Here is a 26,763-nt window from a genome sequence, read left to right on the forward strand (position 1 = left end):
TCACTCAGAGTCCATCCAATGTTAGTTATGATTGTCCCATAACATATTCCTCGACCATAGGATGCACTGGAGAAGGGAGTGTGAGCACTCGACTCTGCTCCCTCTTTAAGTTTGGACCTAATAATGATCAGTGTGAGGGTGATGTTGGAAATCAGCCTCCTGACTATTGGATCAAAAGATTGAAACTGCAACTTCATGCAAGTGAATATGTAAACATTTGAAAATTATTCTTACCTCTTCTCCAAGATTTGTGCTTTACGGTTGGCCTCAAATATTCTTCTCTCTGAATGCCAGAAGCTACATCACAGCTCCAAAAGCTTCACTGCAACACACCACTGCAAACTAATTGCACAATGTAGCTGTAACTCACAATCCACTTTAGTTAGGCCAGCAAGAAGAGAGCGAGAAATACACAGGTTAGCCCAGGAAAATGGATAACTAATGGGAGGAGCATCTGTGGGAACAGCACAGTGAAACTAAAACAGGAGATAGTGGGAGAGAGAGAGAGAGTTCCTCTGTCAGAGATAGAGAAAGATCTACTGTCACAGAGACAGAACAGAGAGAGAGAGTTCCTCTGTCACAGAGACAGAACAGAGAGAGAGTTCCTCTGTCACAGAGACAGAACAGAGAGAGAGAGTTCCGCTGTCAGAGAGACAGAACACAGAGAGGAAGAGAGTTCCACTGTCAGAGAGCCAGAAGAGAGAGAGAGAGAGAGGATTCCGCTGTCAGAGAGAGAGAGTCCCACTGTCAGAGAGAGAGAGGGAGAGTTCCGCTGTCAGAGAGACAGAACAGAGAGAGGGAGAATTCCTCTGTCACAGAGAGACAGTAAGAAGTCTCACAACACCAGGTTAAAGTCTAACAGGTTATTTGGTAGCACGAGCTTTCGGAGTGCTGCTCCTTCATTAGGTGAATGAGCAGAGAAAGAGACAACAGAGAAAGAGGGGAGAACCACTGTCAGAGAGACAGGACAGAGAGTAATCCACTACCAGAGAGAGATCCATTGTCAGAGATAGACAACAAAGAGAGATCCACTGTCAGAGAGAGAGAGAGATCCATTGTCAGGGAGAGACGAGATAGAGATATATATCCACTGTCAGAAAGCCAACAGAGAGATCCACTGTCAGAGAGACAAAAGAGTTCCACTGTTACAGAGAGAGATCCACTGTCACAGAGAAACAGAGATCTCCCACATCTCCCACTCCACCTGACGAAGGAGCAGCGCTCCAAAAGCTAGTGGCATTTGCTATCAAATAAACCTGTTGGACTTTAAACTGGTGTTGTTAGACTTCTTACTGTGTTTACCCCAGTCCAACGCCGGCATCTCCACATCAGAGAGAAACAGAACAGAGAGAGACAAGAGAGAGATCTACTGTCAGAGAGAGGGGAGAGGGAGAGATCCACTGTCAGAGAGAGAGGCCCACTGCCAAAGAGACAGAACAGAGAGATCCGCTGTCACAGAGAGACAAGATAGAGAGAGATCCACTGTCAGAGACAACAGACAGAGAGGGATATACACTGTCAGAGAGAGGCAAATCAGGGAGTGAGAGATTCACTGTCTGAGCGAGAAGGGGAGATCTACTGACAGAGAGAGACAGAACATAGAGTTGCACTGTCAGGAAGAGATAGAACAAAGAGATCGACTGTCAAGGAGAAAACAGAGAGATCCACTTCAGAGAGATCCACAATCAGATACTCTAGAGAGGGATCTATTAGGTACTGACCAGAGAGAAATCCATTGGGCTGAGAGATCAAAGGAAGATCCACTGGGAAGTGAGATCAAAGAGTGAATCACTGGGTGTGGACCGAGGTTCATTAAACAAGGAGGCATCTAAAAGCAAGGGATTCATTGGGAAGGAGAAATCAGAGCAATTTGGGCAACAGAGATCCAGTGGACAGAACAGAGATCCAGTGACCAGACAGAGCTTCACTGACCAGAAAAAGATCTAGAAGCAGAATAACCCTTGCACCCATCTCTTCCCATTCACAGTTAGCAGTGGAGAGCCAGCGGGATGACAGTGTAAGAGGACCATGGAGTGCCCAGTCTGTGGTGACCGCTTTTCTGAGCTGGTAATTCAGTACCATGCTTGGAACTGTGATGGATCAAAATTATTTGAGGAAGGTAAGCCGTGAACTGTAGCGAAAAGCATGAATTAGGGGAAAACTGAACGGGCACAGCTTGTTGTGAGATCAGACCCACAGCCCCCTCCCCATCTCCCCCGCACACCACCCACTGCTCTCTTCCCCCACAGGATCAGTCCCCCTATCCCAGCATCAGACCTGCCACTCTCCCCCCACTTTGGATCAGACCCATAGTCCTCCCACACCCTGCACTCCACCCTTTCCTTTACCATCTCTCCTCCTCAAATTGAGACCCACATCCCTCTCCCCAGCAGCTCCCTCCCGGCACACCAGACCCACTGCTCTCACCCCCCCCCCCCCCCCACCCTCTGGATCAGTCCCACCATGCTAAGCCTGCAGTGCAGGACAGTTGGAGTGCTGCATTGTCAGAAGTGCTATCCTCGGAATGAGAGGTTTAACCAAAGGCCCTCCTTATTTGTGGTTCTGGTGAATGTTCTTGACAAGTGAAAGAGCAGCAGGGAGTTCTTCTGCTGCGGCCAATGCTCGTTCGTCAATAACAGCCTAAAAACAGGACAGTTCATTCATGGCCTTGTTTGCGTCACCTTGCTGTGTACTGAACGAGTCCAACATTTACCCACATAACACCAGCCTGTTAATCAAAGGAGCCGGGTGAGTGGGAACTGATAGAAGTTTATAAAATTATGAGGGGCATAGATAGGGTGAACAGTTGGAAGCTTTTTCCCAGGGCAGAAATGACAATTACGGGGGGGGGGGCACAAATTCAAGATAAGGGGGGAAAGGTTCAGTGGAGATGTGTGGGGGAAGATTTTTACACAGAGGGTGGTGGGGCCTGGAATGCACTGCCAAGTGAGGTGGTTGAGGCGGACATGTTAGCGATATTTAAGCCTTATCTGGATAGGCACATGAACAAACAGGGAAGAGGGTTGATCTAGATAGGACATCGAGATTGGCACAGGCTTGGAGGGCTGAAGGGCCTGTTCTTGTGCTGCACTGTTCTTTGTTCTTTGATTGAATGGATGATGTGGTTGGAACTCAACATAAAGATAACTCATTAAACTATAAATGACACCAGAATGTATTTAATTGGAAGCTTAGACAGGACATGTAATTAACTGTCTTTTGCCTCTCTTTTTAAGGGTTATTGACTCAGCGAGGAACATCTTCGAATACAGTGAGATGATTTTATACATTTTCTGGATTGTTTCTTTGTGGTGTCCATTCCAAACAATGTGGTTTCCTGCAGCCTAAAGTTGAGCTGAAAGTATATTAGCCTCATAGATATGAGCCTGCCTCCTCAAAGGCACCATGCTCCAAGCATCCATAGCTCACTGATATTTACCACACCCATTTCCATTCCATGGATCCATATTCCACAGCTCAGACACTTACGCCTCTACACCTACACGACGGACCCATGAACCTTCACACCTCAGGAGGCCTGCTCTATATGGATCTATAAACTCGTAACCCATAGGTCAGTATCAGGGACCATATTCCAATGGCCCATATCCCTCATACCCACTGAATCATATCCTACAGGCCTCATAAATGCATAGCTCACTCCCCGTATACCTGAAATGCAGACGAAACATAATCCCAGAACTGAACTCCACAGACTGATGGATGTGTATCTCATCCCCACAGACCAAACCCCCCCCCCATCTTTATTTCACTGGACATAAACCTGACACCTCACAGACCTGAGAGACTCCAGAATTCATGGCTGGATCTGCATATAAAAGATATGCCATGGAGATGCCGGCATTGGACTGGGATGGGCACAGTAAGTAGTCTCACAACACCAGGTTAAGGTCCAACAGGTTTATTTGGTAGCCCCGAAAGCTCGTGCTATCAAATAAACCTGTTGGACTTTAACCTGGCGTTGTGAGACTTCTAACTGTAAAGGGAGAGTTTGGGAGAATGATGGGGATGAGAAATGGAATTCAGTTTCACATTCACTCCCTGGAGATTGGATTGAGGTCGAAATCCTGAATGGTTTTGATAAAAGTAAGTAAGGAGAAACTGTTTCCAATGGCAGAAGGGTCAGTGACCAGAGGGACACGGACTGAAGGTGTTTGGGAATGAACTGGGGGGCGAGATGAGAAACTTCTTTGAAGGTTCTGGTTTGGAATGTGCTGCCTGAAAGGCTGGTGGGGAGCCAGGAATAACCTTCTAAATGGAATTCAATAAATACTTGGAGTAAGAAATGACAGGGCTTTGGGAAACCAGCAGGGGGAGTGGGACTATTGGATAGCTCTTACAAGGAGTTGCCACACGTGTGCAATGGACAGAATGGCTGGTTGCTGTATCGGTTATGAGCAGTTGCAGTACCCATGAGTTACACATGAGGGTGCTACTGTCCGACTGAAACCACTGACTGCAGCACCCTGATTCTTAAACTGGGCACTCGACACACAGTAAGAAGTTTAACACCAGGTTAAAGTCCAACAGGTTTAGTCCAGTGGCATTTGCTACCAAATAAACCCGTTGGACTTTAACCTGGTGTTGTTAAACTTCTTACTGTGTTCACCCCAGTCCAACGCCGGCATCTCCACATCATCACTAGACACACACCAGTACCCCCACAGGGAAGAGCCCACCCAGTCAGTGTCAGCAGCTATTCAGTCATGGGAGAATCACAGCTGAGTCAGTTCTGTTCTAAACTAATTCACATTCTTGGTGCACCAATCGTCCCAGTGAATTTGAGGGACAGGAACTTTGGCAGCCTGTTTCCTGTGTGGTCGTCTGAGAGATACGGGGTTGGCAGAGTTAGTTTTCAGGAGGGTTCATTAAAGGGTAACATTGCTTCTCTTTCTGCTAATTCAGAGTGACGATCATCCATCTGCAACTTGCACGAGTTACTTCCAGCAACACTTGAATGAAATGGGTTCCATTGTGTCATCAGATATGCCTGCAGTTCCACACGGCAGCACAGGTACAGTCAGCAGCTACCTGAGGCGCCGCAGATGTCATTGTGATTACCCACTCTCGGTCATTTTGCCCCCTGGTACCATACCATAGAATCAGACAATGGTTACAGCACAGAAGGAGGCCATTCAGCCCAGCAAGTCCATACTGGCTCTCTGCAGGAACAATTCACCTGGTGCTATTCCCTGTCTTCCTCCTGGTGCTGCAATTTTTTCCTCTTCAGATAATAATCCAGTTTCCTTTTGAATCCCTCGATTGAACCTGCCTCCGCCACTCTCTCATGTCCAGTCCCTCATGATTTTGAACATCTCTATCAAATTCCCTTTCTACCTTATCTTCAAGGAGAACAGTCTCAACTTTTTCAATCTTCCCATAAAACTGAAGTTCCTCATCCCTGGAACCATTCTGAACAAAGAACAAAGAAAATTACAGCACAGGAACAGGCCCTTCGGCCCTCCAAGCCTGCCCCCACCATGCTGCCCGACTGAACTAAAACCCCCTTCGCTTCTGGGGACCATATCCCTCTATTCCCATCTCATTCATGTACTTGTCAGGACGCCCCTTAAAAGTCACTACCGTATCCGCTTCCACTACCTCCCCCGGCAACAAGTTCCAGGCACCCATTACTCTCTGTGTAAAAAATCTGCCTCGTACATCTCTTTTAAATCTTGCCCCTCGCACCTTAAACCTGTGCCCCCTAGTAATTGACTCTTCCACCCTAGGAAAAAGCTTCTGACTATCCACTCTGTCCATGCCCCTCATAATCTTGTAGACTTCTATCAGGTCTCCCCTCAACCTCCGTCGCTTCAGTGAGAACAAACCACGTTTCTCCAACCTCTCCTCATAGCTAATGCCCTCCATACCAGGCAACATCCTGGTAAATCTTTTCTGTATCCTCTCCAAAGCCTCCACATCCTTCTGGTAGTGTGGCGACCAGAATTGAACACTATATTCCAAGTGCGGCCTCACTAAGGTTCTATAAAGCGTCAACATGACTTGCCAATTTTTAAACTCAATGCCCCAGCCGATGAAGGCAAGCATGCCGTATGCCTTCTTGACTACCTTCTCCACCTGCATTGCAACTTTCAGTGACCTGTGTACCTGTACACCCAGATCCCTTTGCCTAACAATACTCCTCAGGGTTCTGCCATTTATTGTATATTTCCTATCTGTATTAGACCTTCCAAAATGCATTACCTCACATTTGTCCAGATTAAACTCCATCTGCCATCTCTCCGCCCAAGTCTCCAACTGATCTATATCCTGCTGTATCATCTGATGGTCCTCATCGCTATCCGCAAATCCACCAACCTTTGTGTTGTCCGCAAACTTACGAATCAAACCAGTTACATTTTCCTCCAAATCATTTATATATATATATATATATATATATATAACAAACAGCAAAGGTCCCAGCACTGATCCCTGAGGAATGCCACTTGTCACAGCCCTCCATTCAGAAACGCACCCTTCCACTGCTACCCTCTGTCTTCTTTGACCGAGCCAGTTTTGTATCCACCTTGCCAGCTCACCTCTGATCCCATGCGACTTCACCTTCTGCACCAGTCTGCCATGAGGGACCTTGTCAAAGGCCTTACTGAAGTCCATGTAGACAACATCATCCACTGCGCTACCCTCATCAATCATCTTCGTCACTTCCTCGATAGACTCGATCAAGTTTATGAGACACGACCTCCCCTTCACAAAACCATGTTGCCTCTCACTAATACGTCCACTTATTTCCAAGTGGGAATAAATCCTGTCTCGAAGAATCCTCCAATAATTTCCCTACCATTGATGTAAGGCTCACCGGCCTGTAATTACCTGGATTATTCTTGCTACCTTTCTTAAACAAAGGAACAACATTGGCTATTCTCCAATCCTCTGGGACCTCCCCTGTAGCCAGTGAGGATACAAAGATTTCTCTCAAGGCCCCATCAATTTCCTCCCTTGCCTCTCTCAGTATTCTGGGGTATGTCCCATCAGGCCCTGGGGACTTGTCTACCTTAATGTTTCTCAAGAACTCCAATAACTCCTCCTTTTTGATCTCAACATGACTCAAACTATCTACACATCCTTTCCTAGACACATCATCCACCAAGTCCTTCCCTTTGGTGAATACTGACGCAAAGTACTCATTTAATACCTCACCCATTTCCTCTGCTGAATCTTTTCTGCACTCTCTCTAATGCTTTCAGATTCCCCAGAACTCGACACATTTGAGGTTGAACCAGGGCTGTAGACAAGATTAAGATAACTTCCTTGCTTTTTTACTGTCTCAGTTGATGCAACGCAGATGCTTTATGCTTTATTAACTGCTCTCTCAACCTGTCCTGCCATCTTCTATGATTTATGCATATCCTCCAGGTCCCTCTGCAACTGCATCCCTTTGAGAATTGTACTCTTTATTTTATATTGTTTCTCTGTGTTCCTCTAACCAAAATTAACCATTTGACACTTCTCAGCATTAAATTTCACCTGTCCGGGTCAGTTTCACTCTGTTCCCAGCCGGATTCACTCTGTTCCCAGCCGGATTCACTCTGTTCCCAGCCGGATTCACTCTGTTCCCAGCCGGATTCACTCTGTTCCCAGCCAGATTCACTCTGTTCCCAGCCGGATTCACTCTGTTCCCAGCCGCATTCACTCTGTTCCCAGCCGGATTCACTCTGTTCCCAGCCGGATTCACTCTTTCCCCAATTCCTGTCAGTTCTGACTCTCACTGGGATACAGTTCCTGAAGGTGCTGACTCTCACTGGGGGACAGTTCCTGAAGGTGCTGACTCTCACTGGGATACAGTTCCTGAAGGTGCTGACTCTCACTGGGGGACAGTTCCTGAAGGTGCTGACTCTCACTGGGATACAGTTCCTGAAGGTGCTGACTCTCATTGGGATACAGTTCCTGAAGGTGCTGACTCTCACTGGGGTACAGTTCCTGAAGGTGCTGACTCTCACTGGGATACAGTTCCTGAAGGTGCTGACTCTCACTGGGATACAGTTCCTGATGGTGCTGACTCTCACTGGGATACAGTTCCTGAAGGTGCTGACTCTCACTGGGATACAGTTCCTGAAGGCACTGACTCTCACTGGGATACAGTTCCTGAAGGTGCTGACTCTCACTGGGACACAGTTCCTGAAGGCACTGACTCTCACTGGGTAGAGGCGCGGCATCAAGGATAATCCAGGCTATATTCTTACTTTTGTTTGTTCTTTTGTTTAATTCAGAACATTCTCAGGAAACAGCAATGGTGAAGGTGCAGGAATGTCCGCTGTGTAATCATTATTTACCCTCTGATCAAATAGTGGAACATGCAGCATTCTGCAATGGGCCCAGTTACAGCAGGATCCGGGAGCGAGAGACTCCCAGTTACAGCAGGATCCGGGAGCGAGAGACTCCCAGTTACAGCAGGATCCGGGAACGAGAGACCCCCAGTGAAAGCAGGATCCGGGAGCGAGAGACTCCCAGTTATAGCAGGATCCGGGAGCGAGAGACTCCCAGTTACAGCAGGATCCGGGAGCGAGAGACTCCCAGTGAAAGCAGGATCCGGGAGCGAGAGACTCCCAGTGAGGATGCCAGCAGCACTATGGAACTCTTTTGGAGGTATCTACAATTTAGCTATCTTCCTAGTGGCTGCCACCCCAGGCTTCAAACACTTGTCACAGAGATTTTAATCTCTCTCTCTGCCTCTCTTGCTCTGACTCTCTCTCTAACACACTCTCTCTCTCTCTCTGACATGCTCACTCTCTCTCTCTGACACACACTCTCTATCTATCTCTCTCTCTCTCTCAGACACACACTCGCTCTCTGTCTACACGCTCCCTGACTGTGTCTGACACACTCTCTCCCTGACTCTCTCGCTCTGACACACACTCGCTCTCTCTCTGACACACACTCGCTCTCTCTCTGACACACCCTCCCTCTCTCTCCAACACACACCTCTCTCTCTCTGACATGCACTCTCTCTCTCTGACACACACTCTCTCTCTCTCTCTCTGACATGCTCTCTGACTCTCTGACATGCTTTCTCTCTGACTCTTTCTCACTCTCTCTCTGACACTCTCGTGCTCTCTCTGACTCTCTCACTCTCTGACACACACACCACCCCCCCCCCCCTCCCTCACACCTTCTCTCTCTGACACACACTATCTATCTTTCTCTCTCTCTCTATCTGACACACACTCTCTGACTCTTTCTCTGACAAACCCTCGGTCTCTCTTTCTCTCTCTCTGACTCTCTCTTTCTCTGACACACTCTCACGCTCTCTCTCTCTCTCTCTGACTCTCTCCCTCTCTCTCTGACTCTCTCTCTCTCTCACTCTCTCTCTGACTCTCTCTCTCCCTCTCTCACTCTCTCTCTGACTCTCTCTCTTTCTCTGACACACTCTCGCGCTCTCTCTCTCTCTCTCTGACTCTCTCCCTCTCTCTCTCACCCTCTCTCTCTCGCTCTCTCTCTGACTCTCTCTCTCCCTCTCTCACTCGCTCTCTGACTCTCTCTCTTTCTCTGACACTCTCAGTCTTTCTCTCTTGCCTGGGACTGTCTCAGTTTAGGTGTGTGCATTTCTCCAGGAATGTCAGTATTGGAAGAGGATCCTGGGGAAGTTCCAATACTTACAGGGGGCATTAAGGAGGTGTCAGTATTTGCAGGGGATGGGAAACTGCAGAATCTTTTACTGTAAATTCCCATCCCGTAATATTGCCGAAATATGATGCATCATACAGATTTTCATCTCCCAGTCCAGTAATGGCATTTGTGAGATTACCAATCAAACACGAGGAGAAATGGACTGAGGCACTCGCATGTATTTGATACATCCTTTCAGAGAGCAATCTGAGCTGGATTTATACCCAGATCTCAGGGGCAAACGGAAAATGTCTCGCTCACGATGCCACTTCACCAAGTTAGAGCTTGAATGTGTCGGGTGTCACTGTGTCACTGTGGACTGTACGTCATTTACAACTCTCTGCCTGGGTCCGTTATAAATTCTGTTAATTTTGCCTTTTCAGCTATGTCAGGGGAAAGGAACGTCCGATTCCTGGAGCAGCAGCTGAGACTGAGGTGTCCAGGAAGGTTCTCAGAAGCACAGAGGAAGAGGGAGGCACTGTGCTGGACTTGGAAAAAGCATTGCAATATTTGGACAAGATTGAACGTTGTATAACGCAGGATCCCGAATTCAAACAGTAGGTGTATGGCATGCTGATGGTTTTTAGGGATTGACATCTTTGACTGGATTTTGGCTCTGAGGGCAGTCACTTAAATCAGGAAATATCCCGAATCGCCAGACGCGCCTCGGCGAAAAGTACCCCAGATTGCAGGATTTTGGGGACGATGCGGGATGAAGTTGGGGAGGCGATGACCTGGTAGGATTATCGGTAGAATATTAATCCAGAAACCTAGCTACTGTTCTGGGGACCCGGGTTCGAATCCCACCACAGCAGATGGTGGAATTTAGATTCAGTAAAATAAATATCTGGAATTAAGAATCTACCGATGACCATGAAACCATTGTCGATTGTCGGAAAAACCCATCTGGCTCACTAATGTCCTTTAGGGGAGGAAACCTGGTGTCCTTACCTGCTCTGGCCTACATGTGACTCCAGAGCCACAGCAATGTGGTTGATTCTCAGCTGCCCTCTGAACAAGGGCAACTAGAGAAAGGCAATGAATGCTGGCCAGCCAGCAACATCCATGCCCCATGAATGAATTTTAAAAAGCCTGCTGACCCTGGAGGCGGCCTTGTTCTGGAGGTGGGTGTGTGCCAGAGTGCAAGGCCTGTCTCGGTCCTCTGGAACTTCTCATACCTCTTATTATTCTCTCTTATTTTAGAAGCTGTTGGGCCCTCTGGTCCTCACCCCTCACATGTCCTCATCCGCATACAATTTTTCCGTGGTCCCTCATACCCTCCATGTCAACTCTATAGTCACTTGGCCAGTGTCCGCCATGGTAAGTCCTCAGGAACCACATGGAGATAAAATAAAATAAACTTCTACAAACCTATGCAGACACTCAAGTCAAAAAAACTCCCATTCATGAAAGCATCAAAACTTCTAAATCTCCTCAAGTGGTTAATCTGTTATAAAAACAAACAAACTTCTGTTCATACTCTAATCCTTTAATAGCTTCATATAGCTATCAATCAAACTGTGACCTCAGAATCCCTGCTGAGCTAAGTGTAGCTTTTGAAACTCAACCAAGAATTCTTAATGGATACCCTTAGGGAAATGTCAACAACGTTGAAATTGCTCCAACAGATATCAAGCACCCTGTTCCTATCAATCAAAGCAGTCTAGCAGAGTTTTTTTTCAAACTATAGCTGACAGCTGTAGCCAGTTTTTAAGATGTGGAGATGCCAGCGTTGGACTGGGGTAAACACAGTAAGAAGTTTAACAACACCAGGTTAAAGTCCAACAGGTTTATTTGGTAGCAAAAGCCACACAAGCTTTCGGAGCTCTAAGCCCCTTCTTCAGGTGAGTGGGAATTCTGTTCACAAACAGAGCATATAAAGACACAGACTCAATTTACATGAATAATGTTTTGTTTCTTAAAGACTTGATTAGTTGTAAGTATTCGCATTCCAACCATTATTCATGTAAATTGAGTCTGTGTCTTTATATGCTCTGTTTGTGAACAGAATTCCCACTCACCTGAAGAAGGGGCTTAGAGCTCCGAAAGCTTGTGTGGCTTTTGCTACCAAATAAACCTGTTGGACTTTAACCTGGTGTTGTTAAACTTCTTGCCAGTTTTTAATACAGTTTAAAGTGCCTGGGATAGAACATAGAAACATAGAACATAGAAAAACTACAGCACAAACAGGCCCTTCGGCCCACAAGTTGTGCCGAACACATCCCTACCTTCTAGACCTACCTATAACCCTCCATCCTATTAAGCTCCATGTACTCATCCAGGAGTCTCTTAAAAGACCCTATTGAGTTCGCCTCCACCACCACTGACGGCAGCCGATTCCACTCGCCCACCACCCTCTGTGTGAAAAACTTACCCCTAACATCTCCCCTGTACCTACCCCCCAGCACCTTAAACCTGTGTCCTCGCGTAGCAGACATTTCCACCCTGGGAAAAAGCCTCTGAGAGTCCACCCGATCTATGCCACTCAACATCTTATACACCTCTATTAGGTCTCCTCTCATACTTCGTCTCTCCAAGGAGAAAAGACCGAGCTCCCTCAGCCTATCCTCATAAGGCATGCCACTCAATCCAGGCAACATCCTTGTAAATCTCCTCTGCACCCTTTCAATCTTTTCCACATCCTTCCTGTAATGAGGCGACCAGAACTGAGCACAGTACTCCAAGTGGGGTCTGACGAGGGTCTTATATAGCTGCATCATTATCCCGGACTCCTAAACTCAATCCCTCGATTGATAAAGGCCAGCACACCATACGCCTTCTTAACCACCTCCTCCACCTGCGGGGCCGATTTTAGAGTCCTATGGACCCGGACCCCAAGGTCCTTCTGATCCTCTACCGTATTAAGAGTCTTTCCCTTTATATTGTACTCCTTCATCCCATTAGTCCTACCAAAATGGACCACGATGCATTTATCTGGGTTGAAGTCCATCTGCCACTTCTCCGCCCAGTCTTGCATCCTATCTATGTCCCTCTGTAACTTCTGACATCCCTCCAGACTATCCACAACCCCACCAACCTTCGTGTCGTCAGCAAACTTACCAACCCATCCCTCCGCTTCCTCATCCAGGTCATTTATGAAAATGACAAACAGCAAGGGTCCCAGAACAGATCCCTGGGGCACACCACTGGTGACCGACCTCCATTTAGAAAAAGACCCATCTATACTCACTCTCTGCCTCCTTTGGGCAAGCCAGTTCTGGATCCACCGGGCAGCAGCTCCTTGGATCCCATGCCCTCTCACTTTTTCTAGAAGCCTTGCATGGGGGACCTTATCGAACGCCTTGCTAAAATCCATATAAACCACATCTACCGCCTTCCCTTCGTCAATGAGTTTAGTCACATTTTCGAAGAACTCCACTGGGCTCGTAAGGCACAATCTGCCCTTGACAAAGCCATGCTGAGTATTCTTGAGCATACTAAACCTCTCTAAATGCTCATATATCCTGTCCCTCAGGATCTTCTCCATCAGTTTACCAACCACTGAGGTTAGACTCACCGGTCGGTAATTACCTGGGCTATCCCTATTCCCCTTCTTGAAAATAGGAACCACATCCGCAATCCTCCAATCCTCTGGCACCTCTCCCGTCTCCATCGACGACGCAAAGATCATCGCCAGAGGCTTTGCAATCTCCTCCCTCGCCTCCCACAGTAACCTGGGGTACATCCCATCCGGACCCGGCGACTTATCTATCTTGATGCCATTCAAAGATTCCAGCACAACCTCTTTCTTAAAGTCCACATACTCAATCCTTTCAGTCCACCGATGTAGAAACCCTTAGGCCATGACAGTTAAACAGACCTTATCTGCCTTTCAAGAGCATTTATGTCTACTCCATGACTTGTACACTACCGGTTAACAGCCTTACAACATCCAACGTGGAGTCTGTTTGAACTCAGCACTAAGTGGCGGCATGGTGGCACAATGGTTAGCACTGCTGCCTCAGCACCAGGGACCCAGGTTCAATTCTTGAGTGAGGAGTTTGCATGTTCTCCCGTGTGTTTGCGTGGGCTTCCTCCGGGCGCTCTAGTTTTCTCCCACAGTCTGAAAGACGTGCTGAAAGACGTGCTAGTTAGGTGCATTGGCCATGCTAAATTCTCCCTCAGTGTACCCGAGCAGGTGCTGGAGTGTGGCGACTAGGGGATTTTCACAGTAACTTCATTGCGCTGTTAATGTAAGCCTACTTGTGACACTAATAGCTAAATTAATAAGTTCAAATGGGCTTGCTGCCTTTGGGTTTTCCTTGTGTGTGAGTCACACTTGCTCCCTTTTCCCTTCCTACAAAAATAGGATCTATCAGAAATGGGGCGGGACTTTCATATCCCTGTCCCGCCCCATCATTTTTAAAAATCCATGGACTTTGCTCCATTCAACATTGCTCCAAGCCTTTGTTTCTGATTCTTTTGACCTGAGATTATTTTGGCTCTAATCACACCCAAATGGTACGACCCTGCATCTCAAACCTTCACATCACCTGTCTTTGAGTTCCAGGTAGCCTTTTGGTGAAGAGCAAGGGGAGACCTGTCCATTCATTGCTTTCAATGTTGGACTGTTGTGTTAGTTCTCACTGATCTATGAGCTTGGCAGAGCACCATACCATACCTTGTGTTAAGTTTAGAAACATAGAAACATTCAGTCCCTCGAGCCTGCTCCACCATTCATTTTGATCATGGCTGATCATCAAATTCAATATCCTGATCCCCCTTCCCCCCCATATCCCTCGATCTCTTTAGCCCTAAGAGCTATACCTAATTTCTTCTTGAAATCAGACAACGTTTTGGCCTCAGCTACTTTCTGTGGTAGTGAATTCCACACCTTCACCACCCTCTGGGTGAAGAAATTTCTCCTCACCTCAGTCCTACCCCTTATCAGGTTTACCCCTTATCCTCAAACTATGACCCCTAGTTCTGGACTCCCCCACCATTGGGAACTTTCTTTCTGAATCTACCCAGTCTGACCCTGTTAGAATTGAATAACTTTCTATGTGATTCTCTCTCACTCTTCTAAACTCCAGTGAATATAATTCTAACCGACTTAGTCTCTCCTCATGCATTAGACCTGCCATCCCAGGAATCAGCCTGGTAAACCTTCGCTGCACTCCCTCTATAGCAAGGGCATCCTTCCTCAGATAAGGACACCAAAACTGAAGAAATACTCACCAATGCCTTGCACAATTGCAGTAAAACATCCCTATCCCTATACTCAAATCCTCTCGCTATGAAGGCCAACATACCATTTGGCTTCTTTACTGCCTGCTGTACCTGCACGCTTACTTTCAGCAACTGATGCACAAGGACACCAAAGTCTCGCTGAGTATCCACCTCTGTCAATTTACATCCATTCAAGTAATAATCTGTCTTCCTATTATTACTACCAAAGTGGATGACCTCACATTTATCCACATTATACTGCCATGCACATGCCCCACACTCAGCCTGTCCAAATCACGCTGAAGCATCTCTGCATCCTCCTCACAGCTCACCCTCCCTCCCAACTTTGTATCAATGGCAAATTTGGAGATAATACATTCAGTTCCCTCTTCCCAATCATTAATATATAATGTGAACAGTTGGGATCCGAGCACAGATCCCTGCAGAAACCCACTAGTCACTAATTGCCTGTCAGAAAAAGACCCATTTATGCCAACTCTTTGCTTCCTATCTGCTAACCAACTTTCTATCCATCTCAAGACACAACCTGCAATCCCATGTGCTTTAACTTTACATAGTAGTCTGTTATGTGAGACCTTGTCGAAAACCTTCTGAAAGTCTAAATAAACCACATCCACTGGTTCACCTTGGTCAACTCTACTAGTTACATAGAACATAGAAAAAATACAGCACAAACAGGCCCTTCGGCCCACAAGTTGTGCCGGTCATGTCCCTACCTACCTAGGCTTATATATAGGCTTACCTATAACCCTCAATCCTATTAAGTTCCATGTACTCATCAAGAAGTCTCTTAAAAGACCCTATCGAGTTTGCCTCCACCACCACTGACGGCAGCCGATTCCACCCACCCACCAGCCTCTGAGTGAAAAACTTACCCCTGACATTTCCTCTGTACCTACTCCCCAGCACCTTAAACCTGTGTCCTCTCATAGCAGCCATTTCAGCCCTGGGAGAAAGCCTCCGAGAATCCACCCGATCTATACCTCTCAACATCTTGTACACCTCTATCTGGTCACCTCTCATCCTTCGTCTCTCCAAGGAGAAAGGACCGAGCTCCCTCAACCTATCCTCATAAGGCATGCTAACCAATCCAGGCAACATCCTTGTAAATCTACTCTGCACCCTTTCAATAATTTCCACATCCCTCCTCAAAGAATTCCAATAGATTTGTCAAACATGATTTCCCTTTTTGTAAATCCATGCTAATTTTGTCTGATTATACCACTGCCTTCCAAATGCTGAGTTATGAAATCCTTGACGCTAGCAACTTCCCCAGTACCGACGATGTTAGGCTCACTGGTCTATAGTTCCCTGTTTTCTCTCTACCTCTCTTTTTGAATAGTGGGCTTACATTAGCTACCCTCCAATCTGTAGGAAACAGCTCAGAGTCCAAAGAATTTTGGAAAATAACCACCAACGGATCTACTATTTCCAGGGCCACTTCCTTAAGTACTCTGGGATGAAGATTATCAGGACCTGGAGATTTATCCACCTTCAATCCCATCAATTTCCCCAAAACCATTTCTCTCCTAATGCTGATTTCCTCCAGTTTCTCACTGAAACAAGTTTCTCTCAGCACTTCTGGTACATTATTCATGTCTTCCTTCGTGAAGACTGAAGAAAAGAACAAATTTAATTCCTCAGCCATTTCTTTATTCCCGTTATGTATTCTTCCGTTTCTGACTGTAAGGAGCCTACATTAGTTTTTGTCGATCTTTTTCTCTTTACATATCTATGGAAACTTTTACAGTCAGTTTTTATGTTCCCCACCAGCTTACTTTCATACACTATTTTTCCCTTCTTAATCAATCCCTTGGTCCTCCTTTGCTGAATTTTAAACTGCTTCCAATCCTCAGGCCTATTGCTTTTTCTTGCCAATTTGTATGCTTCTTCCTTGAATCAGATACTATCTCTAATTTCCCTTGTAAGCCACGGTTTGGTCACAATTCCCTTACCACTCTTCCGCCAAACAGGAATAAACAATTTCTGGAATTCACCTATTCGTTCTTTTAATGCCTGCCTTTGGGCCACTGTCTTTCCTTTCCCAGTCCATCATGGCCAATTCATGCCTCATAACATCATGGTTACCTTCATTGAGATTCAGGACCCTGGTCTCAAAACCAACTACATGATTATCCACCTTGACACAGAATTCGATCATATTATGGTCACTCGTCCTCAAGGGTTCTCTCTCAACTAGACTGCCAACTAATCCTTTCTCATTGCCCAACACCCAGTCCAAGATGGCCTGCTCCCTTGTTGGTTCCTCAACATATTGCTCCAGAAAACCATCAGGAATGCATTCCAGAAATTCCTCCTCTATTGTACTGTGACTAATTTGACTCTCCCAATCTATATGCAGATTAAAGTCACCCATAATCACAGATGTTCCTTTAACACACGCATCTCTGATTTCCGGTCTAATGCTTTTCCCAACATTACCACTGCAGTTTGGGGTCTGTATTCCACCCCCACCAATGTTTGCAGCCCCTTGTTTCTTAATTCGACCCATACAGATTCCACATCATTTATGCTATTATCTTTCTTCAATATCGTATGAAGTTTGATCTGTAAAACATGAACAAACAAGTAAGAAACAATGATGTGAAACCATGCATTTACTTTTAAATATTACAACCTTTTCTCCAACTCCTTGAGGTTACAACATTTAAGTACAAAACTATATAAATAGCTTATAACAATAAACTAAATCTTTTCATTCATATTCTTGGAATCCCTACAATGCAGAAAGAGGCCATTCAGCCCATTGAGTCTGCACCGACTCTCCAAAAGAGCATCTTGCCCAGTTCCACCCTCCCGTCCTATCCTCATTTATCATGGCTAACCCACCTAACCTACACATCTTTGGACACTATTTAGCACCTGGTTTGGAAACCGGAGTACCCGGAGGAAACTCATGCAGACACGGGGAGAACATGCAACTCCACACAGCCTCCCAAGACCGGAATGGAACTCAGGTCCCTGGCGCTGAGGCAGCAGTGCTAACCACTCTACCACCCTATAATTTACTACAATTTCTTAGCACTGTTACTTATATTTCTCTCAGGAGTTTGAAGCTTCTTTGTATTTTCAAGCTGATCCTTTAGCAGATTCTCTCTGTCTAAGAAAAAAGATCTTTCACTCGTGTACAAACTGAACCAATCACTCAGCTCTGTTGCAGTTTGAATATTGCCAGTTTTAAAGAATGGAACTTGTAAAATTGCATCAAATTAAGATTCCTACAAGAAGCAGAATTGCTTCTTTAATATGACTGAACATAAACAGAACTGGAATTAAATCAAAATGAAATCAGTAAACCTGGTGTTTATCCGATGTTCTTGGCTGTGAATCTCACTCACTGCATCAAGTCCAAACGCAGCATCAGTGGCACAGTCATTGTTTCTCTGTTTGTGTTGCAGGGTGTTTGGACCCCTCCTGAAAAGCCCCAACCCCCTGCACATTCTGCAGTGCTTGTCGAATGCCATCTTCAGCAGGAGAATTACTACAGGAGCTGGGAAAGTTGCCCCGATCTTTCTTTTCTTCCACCTTGCAAAGCTATTTCTGCCAACAGTGAGTACTCCGATAACTCAATCAATAATGCAGAAATCAAACAATACTGGCGACTAATGGGTGTTCACTGTACTCTGGCTAATGACTGGGTACAGTACCTGGGCAAGGAAGCCTCCTGCTGATTACTGCCTACCATCCCCCCTCAGCTGATGAATCAGTATTCCTCCATGTTGAACACCACTTGGAGGAAGCACTGAGGGTGGCAAAGGTGCAGAATGTGCTCTGGTTGGGGGACTTTAATGTCAATCACCAAGAGTGGCTCTTTAGCACCATCTCAGACCGAGCTGGCCGGGCCCTAAAGCACATCGCTGCTAGACTGGACTGCAGCAGGTGGTGAAGGAACCAATGAGAGGGTGGCACGGTGGTTAGCGCTGCTGCCTCACAGCGCCAGGGACCCAGGTTCAATTCCGGCCGGAGGTCACTGTCTGTGTGGAGTTTGCACATTCTCCCTGTGTCTGCGTGGGTTTCCTCCCACAGTCCAAAGATGTGCAAATTAGTTTGATCAGCCATGCTAAATTGACTCTAGTGTCAGGGGGATTAGCAGGGTAGATATGTGGGGTTATGGGGATAGGACCTGGGTGGGATTGTGGTCGGTGCAGGCTCGATGGGCCGAATGGCCTCCTTCTCCACTGCACTATGATTCTATGAAAAACCTACTTGATCTCATCCTTATCAACCTGCCTGCCGCAGAGACACTTGTCCGTGACAGTATCAGTAGGAGTGACCACCACCGTCCTTTAGGAGATAACGTCCCATCTTCACATCGTGTTGTGTGGCACTACCACTGTGCTAAATGGACAGACTTTAAACAGATCCAGCATCTCAAAACTGGGCAGCCATCAGCAACAGCAGAATTGTACTCGGCCCCAATCTGTAACCTCATGGCCCGGCATATCCCCCACTCTACCATGATCACCAAGCCAGGGGATAAACCCTGGTTCAATGTAGAGTGCAGGAGGGCATGCCAGGAGCAACATGAGGCATTCCTAAAAATGAGGTGTCAATTTGGTGAAGCTGCAAAACAGGATTACTTGTGTGCCAAACAGCAAGTAATAGACAGAGCTAAGCGATTTCGCAACCAACAGATCAGATCTAAGCTCTGCAGTCCTGCCACATCCAGCCTTGAATGGTGCTAGACATCAAACAACTCACTGGAGGAGGTCACCACATTACCTGAAGGATTTGGAAGCTTTGGAGAGAGTGCAAAGAAGGTTCACCAGGATGTTGCCTGGTCTCTGGGATGTTGGTTCTGAGGAGAGGCTGAATAAACTAGGATTATTTTCACTGGAAAAACGGAGGCTGAGGGGAGACCTGATAGAGGTCTACAAAATGATGAGAGGCACAGACAGAGTGGACAGTCAGAGGCTTTTCCCCAGGGTGGAAGTGTCAATTACAAGGGGGCACAGGTTCAAGGTGAGAGGGGGAAAGTTTAAGGGAGATGTGCTGGGGAAATTTTTCACCCAGAGAGTGGTGGGTGCCTGGAACGCGCTGCCAGAGGAGGTGGTGGAAGCAGACACATTAACAACATTTAAGAGGCATCTGGATGGGTCCATGAATAGGGAGGAAATAGAGGGATACGGACCGAGTAAGGGCAGAGGGTTTTCTTTTAGTTTAGCTAGGGCATCATGATCAGCGTCGGCTTGGAGGGCCAAAGGGCCTGTTCCTATGCTGTGCTTTTCTTTGTTCTTTGTACAAATATCCCCATCTTCCATAATAGAGGAGCCCAGCACATCAATGCAAAAGACGTGGCTGAAGCATTTGCAATGATCTTCAGCCAGAAGTGCTGAGTGGATGATACATCTTGACCTCCTCCGGAGGTCCCCAGAATCAGTGATGTCAGTCTTCAGCCAATTTGATTCACTCCACGGGATATGAAGAAACAGTTGAAGGCACTGGGTACTGCAAAGGCTATGGGCCCTGACAACATTTCAGTAATAGTCCTGAGCACTTGTGCTCCAGAACTTGCCACTTCCCTAGCCAAGCTGTTCCAGTACTGGCATCTACCCGGCAATGTTGACAATTGCCCAGGTATGTCCTGTACACAAGAAACAGAACAAATCCAACCCAGCCAATTACCGCCCAGTCTCCTCTCGATCATCAGTAAAGTGATGGAAGGGGTCATCGACAGCGCTATCAAGCAGCACCTGCTCAGCAATAACCTGCTCAGTGACGCCCAGTTTGGGTTTTGCCAGGGTCACTCAGCTCCTGACCTCATTACAGCCTTGGTTCAAACATGGACAAAAGAGCTGAATTCCAGAGGTGAGGGACAGTGACTGCCCTTGGCATCAAGGCAGCATTTGACCGAGTGTGGCATCAAGGAGCCCGGGCAAAACTGGAGTCAATGGGAATTAAGGGGATAATTCTCTGCTGGTCGGAGTCATACCCAGCAGAAAGGAAGATGGTTGTGGTGGTTGGAGGTCAATCATCTCAGCTCCAGGACATCTCTGCAGGAGTCCCTCAGGGGAGTGTCTGCGGCTCAACCATCTTCAGCTGCTTCATCAATGACCTTCCTCCCATCATAAGGTCAGAAGTGGGGATGTTCGCTGATGACTGCACAATGTTCAGCACCATTTGTGGATACTGAAGCAGTCCATATCCAAATGCGACAAGACCTGTACAATGTCTAGGCTCATACCACACAAGTGCCCAAACAATGACCATCTCTAACAGGAGAGTATCTAACCATCATTCCTTGACAATCAATGGCATCACCATCACTGAACCCCCCCAACATCCTGGGGGTCATCATTGACCAGAAACCGAACTGGACCCAGCCATACAAATATGGGAGGTGGTGGCATGGTAGGTGATAATCAGCAAGAGGTTTACTTGTCCATGAGACTTAATGGGTTCAAGATGTTGAGGACTCCCAGGGCAACTCCCTCCTGATTGTATACTGTCCCGCCATCATTGCTGGGTCTGTCCTAGTGATGGGACAGGACAAACTCGGGGATGCTGATGATCGTGTCTGGGACATGTCTGCCAGGCATGTTTCTGTGAGTGTGACTATGCCAAGCTGGCTCTTGACCTGTCTCCCAATTTTGGCACAAGTCCCTAGATGCCTGTGAGGAGGACTTTGCAGGGTTGACAGAGCTGAGGTTGCCATTACTGTTTCTGGTGCTCCGGTCAATGCTGGGTGGTCTGTCTTGTTTCATTCCTTTGAGACTTTTTAGCAGTTTGATACAACTGAATGTCTTACTAGGCCAGTTCAGAGGATTTAGCTTTTAATTCCAGATTTTAGTTATTGAATTTAAATTCTACCAGCTGGTGTGTTGGGATCTGAATCCATGTCCCTAGAGCATTAGCCTGAGCCTCTTGATTACTAGCCCAGTGACATGACCATTAAGACACTGCCTCCCTCTCCTTTGACGGCAAAGCTGGAAGGAGAATGTCCTTTCTAACTTTGGTGAAGGTTGTTTCAGGTTGTGCCAGGTCGTGATCTAAACTGAACAGGGAGCAGTCGTGTACAGCAGTAATGAATGCACTGCTTTATTTCTGTTTTTAAGATCTTGGAATCAGAACCCTTTGCTATTTTTAAAAAATGGGTGGAAGAATTTATTCTGCGGATTGTGCTGCCTCGGATTTCCCAGATTGGTGGCTGGGTGAGTAACTGTGTCCATTGGTTTGAATTGAACTGTGATTCGAATATATGTACATGTGTGCAGAGGTGTCTCTGTGTTATAGGTACACTTAACCTCCCCCTCTCCTGAAGGTGCCACTTATTTCTGAGCTAAAGGTCCACATACACTGACAGTTACTGGGGCACAGTTCCATACACACTGACTCCTCTTAGAGTACAGTTCCATATACACTGACTCCTGTTGGGGTACAGTTCCATACACACTGACTCCTCTTGGAGTACAGTTCCATACACACTGACTCTTTTTTTGGGATTCGGCTCTTTGGGTCCTGGTCTCTGATACCGAGTTTCTGGCTCCTACTCAGCATTCTTATCTGGTAGGCACAGAGTAGAGATTACGAGCTGGAGCTTTGACTGTTTTTTTCTGTCACTGTCCCAGGGTGTTCAGCTGAATTGGAGCAGCCCTACTTGTAACTTGAACTCTGCATAGACCAGGACCTAAACCTACAGCCCTGTGCTGTATTTACAAACTAACATCTCAACTTTACTAATACAGGTGCAAAGAGGCTCCCACCTCAACAAGTGGCCTGAGTGCTGCATTGTGCAAAGGCACACACCCAATTTTGTGTACGAGTTCTCAATACAAGCTTGAAGAAACAGAGTGAATTCAGACGGCCTGTTCTGATAACAGTTAACATTCGACAGCCAGTTTACTTTGGGATTTTGCAGTAATCTCATTGAATTGAGAAGGATTGGAATTACAAGCTGGCTGAAAAATATTGATGGGGACAGTGTAGAGGGAGCTTTACTCTGTATCTAACCCCGTGCTGTACCTGTCCTGGGAGTGTTTGATGGGGACAGTGTAGAGGGAGCTTTACTCTGTATCTAACCCTGTGCTGTGCCTGTCCTGGGAGTGTTTGATGCTGAAATGGGAATCCCTGTTTGTAATTGTGTCTTCTCTTTACAGGGGTCGGTGCTATGTGCTGTCGGTGCTCTCCTAGCGAGTGGTCTGATAATTGGTCTGGCGATGCTGCTGATGACGCCAAAATCCAATAAATAAGCAGGGTGCTTGAATGTCGAGGCCAATTCATGATGTCCATATCCAACACACCTGAGCTCGGAAACCACTTTTAAGCAAATCATTGTGAAGTCGGAAACCAGAAAGGATTTTTTATGGCCTTTAGTACTTTGTGCTATCAATGAGCGATCTATTCCTAGGAAACTATTTAGCTGTAATCCTTTTACAAAGCTTAAGTCAGAATATTCTGGCAAAGACAATGAACTGTCCTCTACTATCCAGAACATGTCAAACAAAACCAATGGAGCTGGAGTGAATTGGGTGAGGGATGGTGTAGAGGCAGAGGGCAATTGAGGTGTGATGGAAGGAGAGATAGGTATGAGGCAGAGGGGGAGATTGGGATAGAGAGGGGGAATGAACTGGGTGGAGGTGCTTGCATACTCAAGCTTGTTCTATCACTGAGTGATAAACACCCCAACTCTGCCACCCAGGGATTAGATGGAAATGTAATCTTTTGTTTAAAAATATAGAATGTTGAACATTTTAGAAATAGCTGGAAAGCCGGCTGTGAGAACATGTTTTTCATTTTTTTCTTCTTGGGATTGCGGCAGTACTGACAAGGCCGGTATTTAATGACCATTCTCAGTTACCCTGTTTTAATTGAATTGAGTGGCTTGTGCCGTTTTTCAGAGGATTATTAAATTAACCACTAGGTGTGATCCAGTTTTGCATACAGGTTGGAGAAGGTTTCCTTCGCAAGGAGATGTTTGTGGACCAGTTCTTTTTCTGACAATGTGACACCTTTCACTGTCTTTCACTGATATCAGCTTTTTCAGTTCCAGTTTTCTTATTGAAACTGATTTTAAATTGTCAATCTGCCATGGTGGGATTCTGAACTTTACTCTGGATTATTAGTTAGTAAAACTAACGCACCCTGCTGAAGGTCCATGGTGACATTGCCTGCTAGTAGCATTGTTCTTGCAGAATGTCCCACTGTTATGTGGGTCTTTGGTAGAGAAAGCTTGAAATAGTGTGGTGAGAAATACTTGATGCTTTACTGAGAACACTTCATGTGCCTAAATTTTGTGACATTTTATTCCTGAACGAAGTTGGACAATGAGAAGAGAGGTTTAGCTGCTGACTGGCTCTGAAGCATTGAATTAACGGAGGTGACCACAGGATGATATCTGGTAGATGTGGCATGTCCATCTACCTCCCCCTGGACTTGCGTCAACTCAAGAACTTATTTATTGGTTCATGGGATGCAACTATCACTGGAAAAGCCAGAATTTGTTGCCAGTCTCTGATTGCCCTTGAGGAGGTGATAGTGAGCTGCCTTCCTTAACGGCTGTACTTCACCTGGTATAGGACTCAGCTGTTAGCAAGGGAGTTGCAGCTATTTCATCCAGTGAGAGTGAAGAAATGGTGACATAGTTCCAGGTTAGGATGTTATGTGAGACTTGGAGGACAATCTGTAGGTGGTGCTGTTCCCCTGTTTTGCTTCCTATCAGCTGAACAAGAAGCACCTGTTGACTAGTTTCTGAGATTTTTGCATCCTGGACAGTTACAGCTCACAGACTAATGGAGATTGTGTAGCAAGAAGTGCTTTGGACAGAGACTGAGGAGAGATGTCTCACAAAATGCTTTCATAATCTTTGTGTCAAAATAAATCATGATGTTGATTTTCCAATGATTCCTGTTTGTGTCAGTGATGCAGCAGGATGTAATGAACATGAGTTTGCTGCAATAGGCTACAGCAAACATTTAGTCTGGTTGGCCGTTTCACTTTCTGACCTCTTCACTACCACAAGCCATCTTCTTAAAGCACCCTCTGTTGCCTCCTCCACTCTCACCTGTGACAATAGGACCAGGAGCTCATGGAGTTTGTGGTCACAAAGATTCAGTAAGACGTCTCTCAACACCAGGTTAAAGTCCAACAGGTTTATTTGGAATCACGAGCTTTCGGAGCGCTGCTCCTTCCTCAGGTGTTGTGAGACTTCTTACTGTGCCCACCCCAGTCCAACGCCGGCATCGCCACATCATCACATAGATTGAGACCATCCATTTCATAGAATCATAGAAACCCTACAGTGTAGAAGGAGGACATTCGGCCCATCGCGTCTGCACCGACAACATCTTCTTCCACTTCCCCCGCTTCCCCTAGCCCTTTGGGGCAGTATCCCACAGCCCCCTAAACTCAGGTCTTCCTCTCGATTCTATTCCACTTCCTGCAATACTCTCTCCCTCAGGCCTCACCTTTCACCTCAGGCCTCACCTTTCACCTCAGGCCTCACCTTTCACCTCAGGCCTCACCTTTCACCTCAGGCCTCACCTTTCACCTCAGGCCTCACCTTTCACCTCAGGCCTCACCTTTCACCTCAGGCCTCACCTTTCACCTCAGGCCTCACCTTTCACATCAGTCCTATCTCCTGCTCCCTGTTCCTACTCTAACCAAACTGTTGATTGCTCAGTTTCCCTTCTTGGGCCCCGTGTTAGCTGCTAGTGTTAATTATTCCTTAGGTATAGTCCACTAACCCACCCCATGCTTCCACTTCCACCAACTCTGTTCTCAGAAAAACCTTCTCTTCACCTATTTGTACTTGCAAACTACAGTGCGTTTCTATCCTCCATTTCCAAAGCCAATCCATGTGTTACTTCCCAAATCTCTGCTCATCCTTCCAAAAATACTATTTTTGAATCTCTCCAGGTTTCCACCCTTGCTACAGACCGAAGCAGCTCTTATCAAAGTCTTATGTGATTATGACAAGAATAAACTCTCTCTTCTTGATCTGTCTGCACCGTTCTTCAGTTGAATTGGACTACACTGCCCTCGTTGCATTAGATATTTAGCTCTCTAATAACAGTGAATATTCCCTCTTGCCACTCCCACAAACTAGCGATTACTCCTATTTCTATCTACCTCAGCCCATTAGTAACATCACCTGAAAACACACCATTAGTTCGCTGGCCACATCCAACCCTATCTCACTACCAACTCTCTCAACCCCTCAACATCTCTACGTTGTCAAATTGCTCGTCTGACAACCAGGACAAAAGAGCAGCATTAATGTTGAGAAAACAGAAGGCATTATCTACACTTCTCGTCACCAACTCTAACCCTCTCCCTGACAACTGTCTAAAGCTGAACCAGACTATTCATAACCTTGATGCCGTATTTGACCCCCAAGATAAGCTTCCAAACATATATTCACATCATCACTAAGACAACCTACTCATCTCTGTTAGTCCAACTTAGCTGTCTAGCATAATGCAGTCTACCATCATTCCCCCATTTTACCCCCATTCTATCCCCATTCCATCCCCATTCCCTCATTCTATCCCCATTCTACCCTAATTCCCCCATTCTGTCCCCATTCACCCATTCTGTCCCCATTTCCCCCATTCTGTCCCCCATTCTACCCTCATTCCCCCATCCTACCCTCATTCCCCCATTCTACCCTCATTCCCCCACCCTATCCCTCATTCCCCTACCCTATCCCTAATTCCCCCATCCTATCCCTAATTCCCCCATCCTATCCCTCATTCCCCCATCCTACCCTCATTCCCCCAACCTACCCTCATTCCCCCATCCTTCCCTCATTCCCCATCCTTCCCTCATTCCCCCATCCTTCCCTCATTCCCCCATCCTACCCTCATTCCCCCAACCTACCCTCATTCCCCCATCCTTCCCTCATTCCCCATCCTTCCCTCATTCCCCCATCCTATCCTCATTCCCCCATCCTACCCTCATTCCCCCATC

The 26,763-nt window shown here is 46.5% G+C and overlaps 2 protein-coding genes across 10 annotated transcripts in view; one reads left to right on the forward strand and one right to left on the reverse strand.

The window, feature by feature from the left end:
- Positions 1 to 17,403, reverse strand: part of LOC144509121 (cytidine deaminase-like) — a 34,806-nt gene extending 17,403 nt beyond the window's left edge. The window contains exon 1 of one of the 3 annotated variants that reach the window (XM_078237497.1): positions 235 to 698. Coding sequence is in view for 1 of the 3 variants with exons in the window: in XM_078237493.1 (XP_078093619.1) it covers positions 17,219 to 17,274 (56 nt within the window). In the remaining 2 variants the exon portion in view is untranslated. Of the gene's footprint in view, positions 1 to 234; positions 699 to 17,218 lie in introns of those variants that run through there. The other 2 variants (XM_078237496.1, XM_078237493.1) reach the window with 2 other exon arrangements.
- Positions 1 to 24,693, forward strand: part of LOC144509108 (uncharacterized) — a 62,156-nt gene extending 37,463 nt beyond the window's left edge. For 4 of the 7 annotated variants that reach the window (XM_078237470.1, XM_078237469.1, XM_078237468.1 and 1 more), the window contains 8 exons: positions 1,988 to 2,119; positions 3,237 to 3,271; positions 4,927 to 5,035; positions 8,250 to 8,625; positions 10,029 to 10,202; positions 18,255 to 18,405; positions 21,912 to 22,007; positions 22,953 to 24,693. In XM_078237470.1, coding sequence (XP_078093596.1) covers positions 2,029 to 2,119; positions 3,237 to 3,271; positions 4,927 to 5,035; positions 8,250 to 8,625; positions 10,029 to 10,202; positions 18,255 to 18,405; positions 21,912 to 22,007; positions 22,953 to 23,045 — 1,125 coding nt within the window. In that variant the 5' untranslated portion in view covers positions 1,988 to 2,028 and the 3' untranslated portion in view covers positions 23,046 to 24,693. The remainder of the gene's footprint in view (positions 1 to 1,987; positions 2,120 to 3,236; positions 3,272 to 4,926; positions 5,036 to 8,249; positions 8,626 to 10,028; positions 10,203 to 18,254; positions 18,406 to 21,911; positions 22,008 to 22,952) is intronic. The other 3 variants (XM_078237467.1, XM_078237473.1, XM_078237472.1) reach the window with 3 other exon arrangements.
- Positions 24,694 to 26,763: the final 2,070 nt, after the last annotated feature.

Source organism: Mustelus asterias, chromosome 21 (assembly GCF_964213995.1).
Source record: "Mustelus asterias chromosome 21, sMusAst1.hap1.1, whole genome shotgun sequence".
Lineage (NCBI taxonomy): Eukaryota > Metazoa > Chordata > Chondrichthyes > Carcharhiniformes > Triakidae > Mustelus > Mustelus asterias.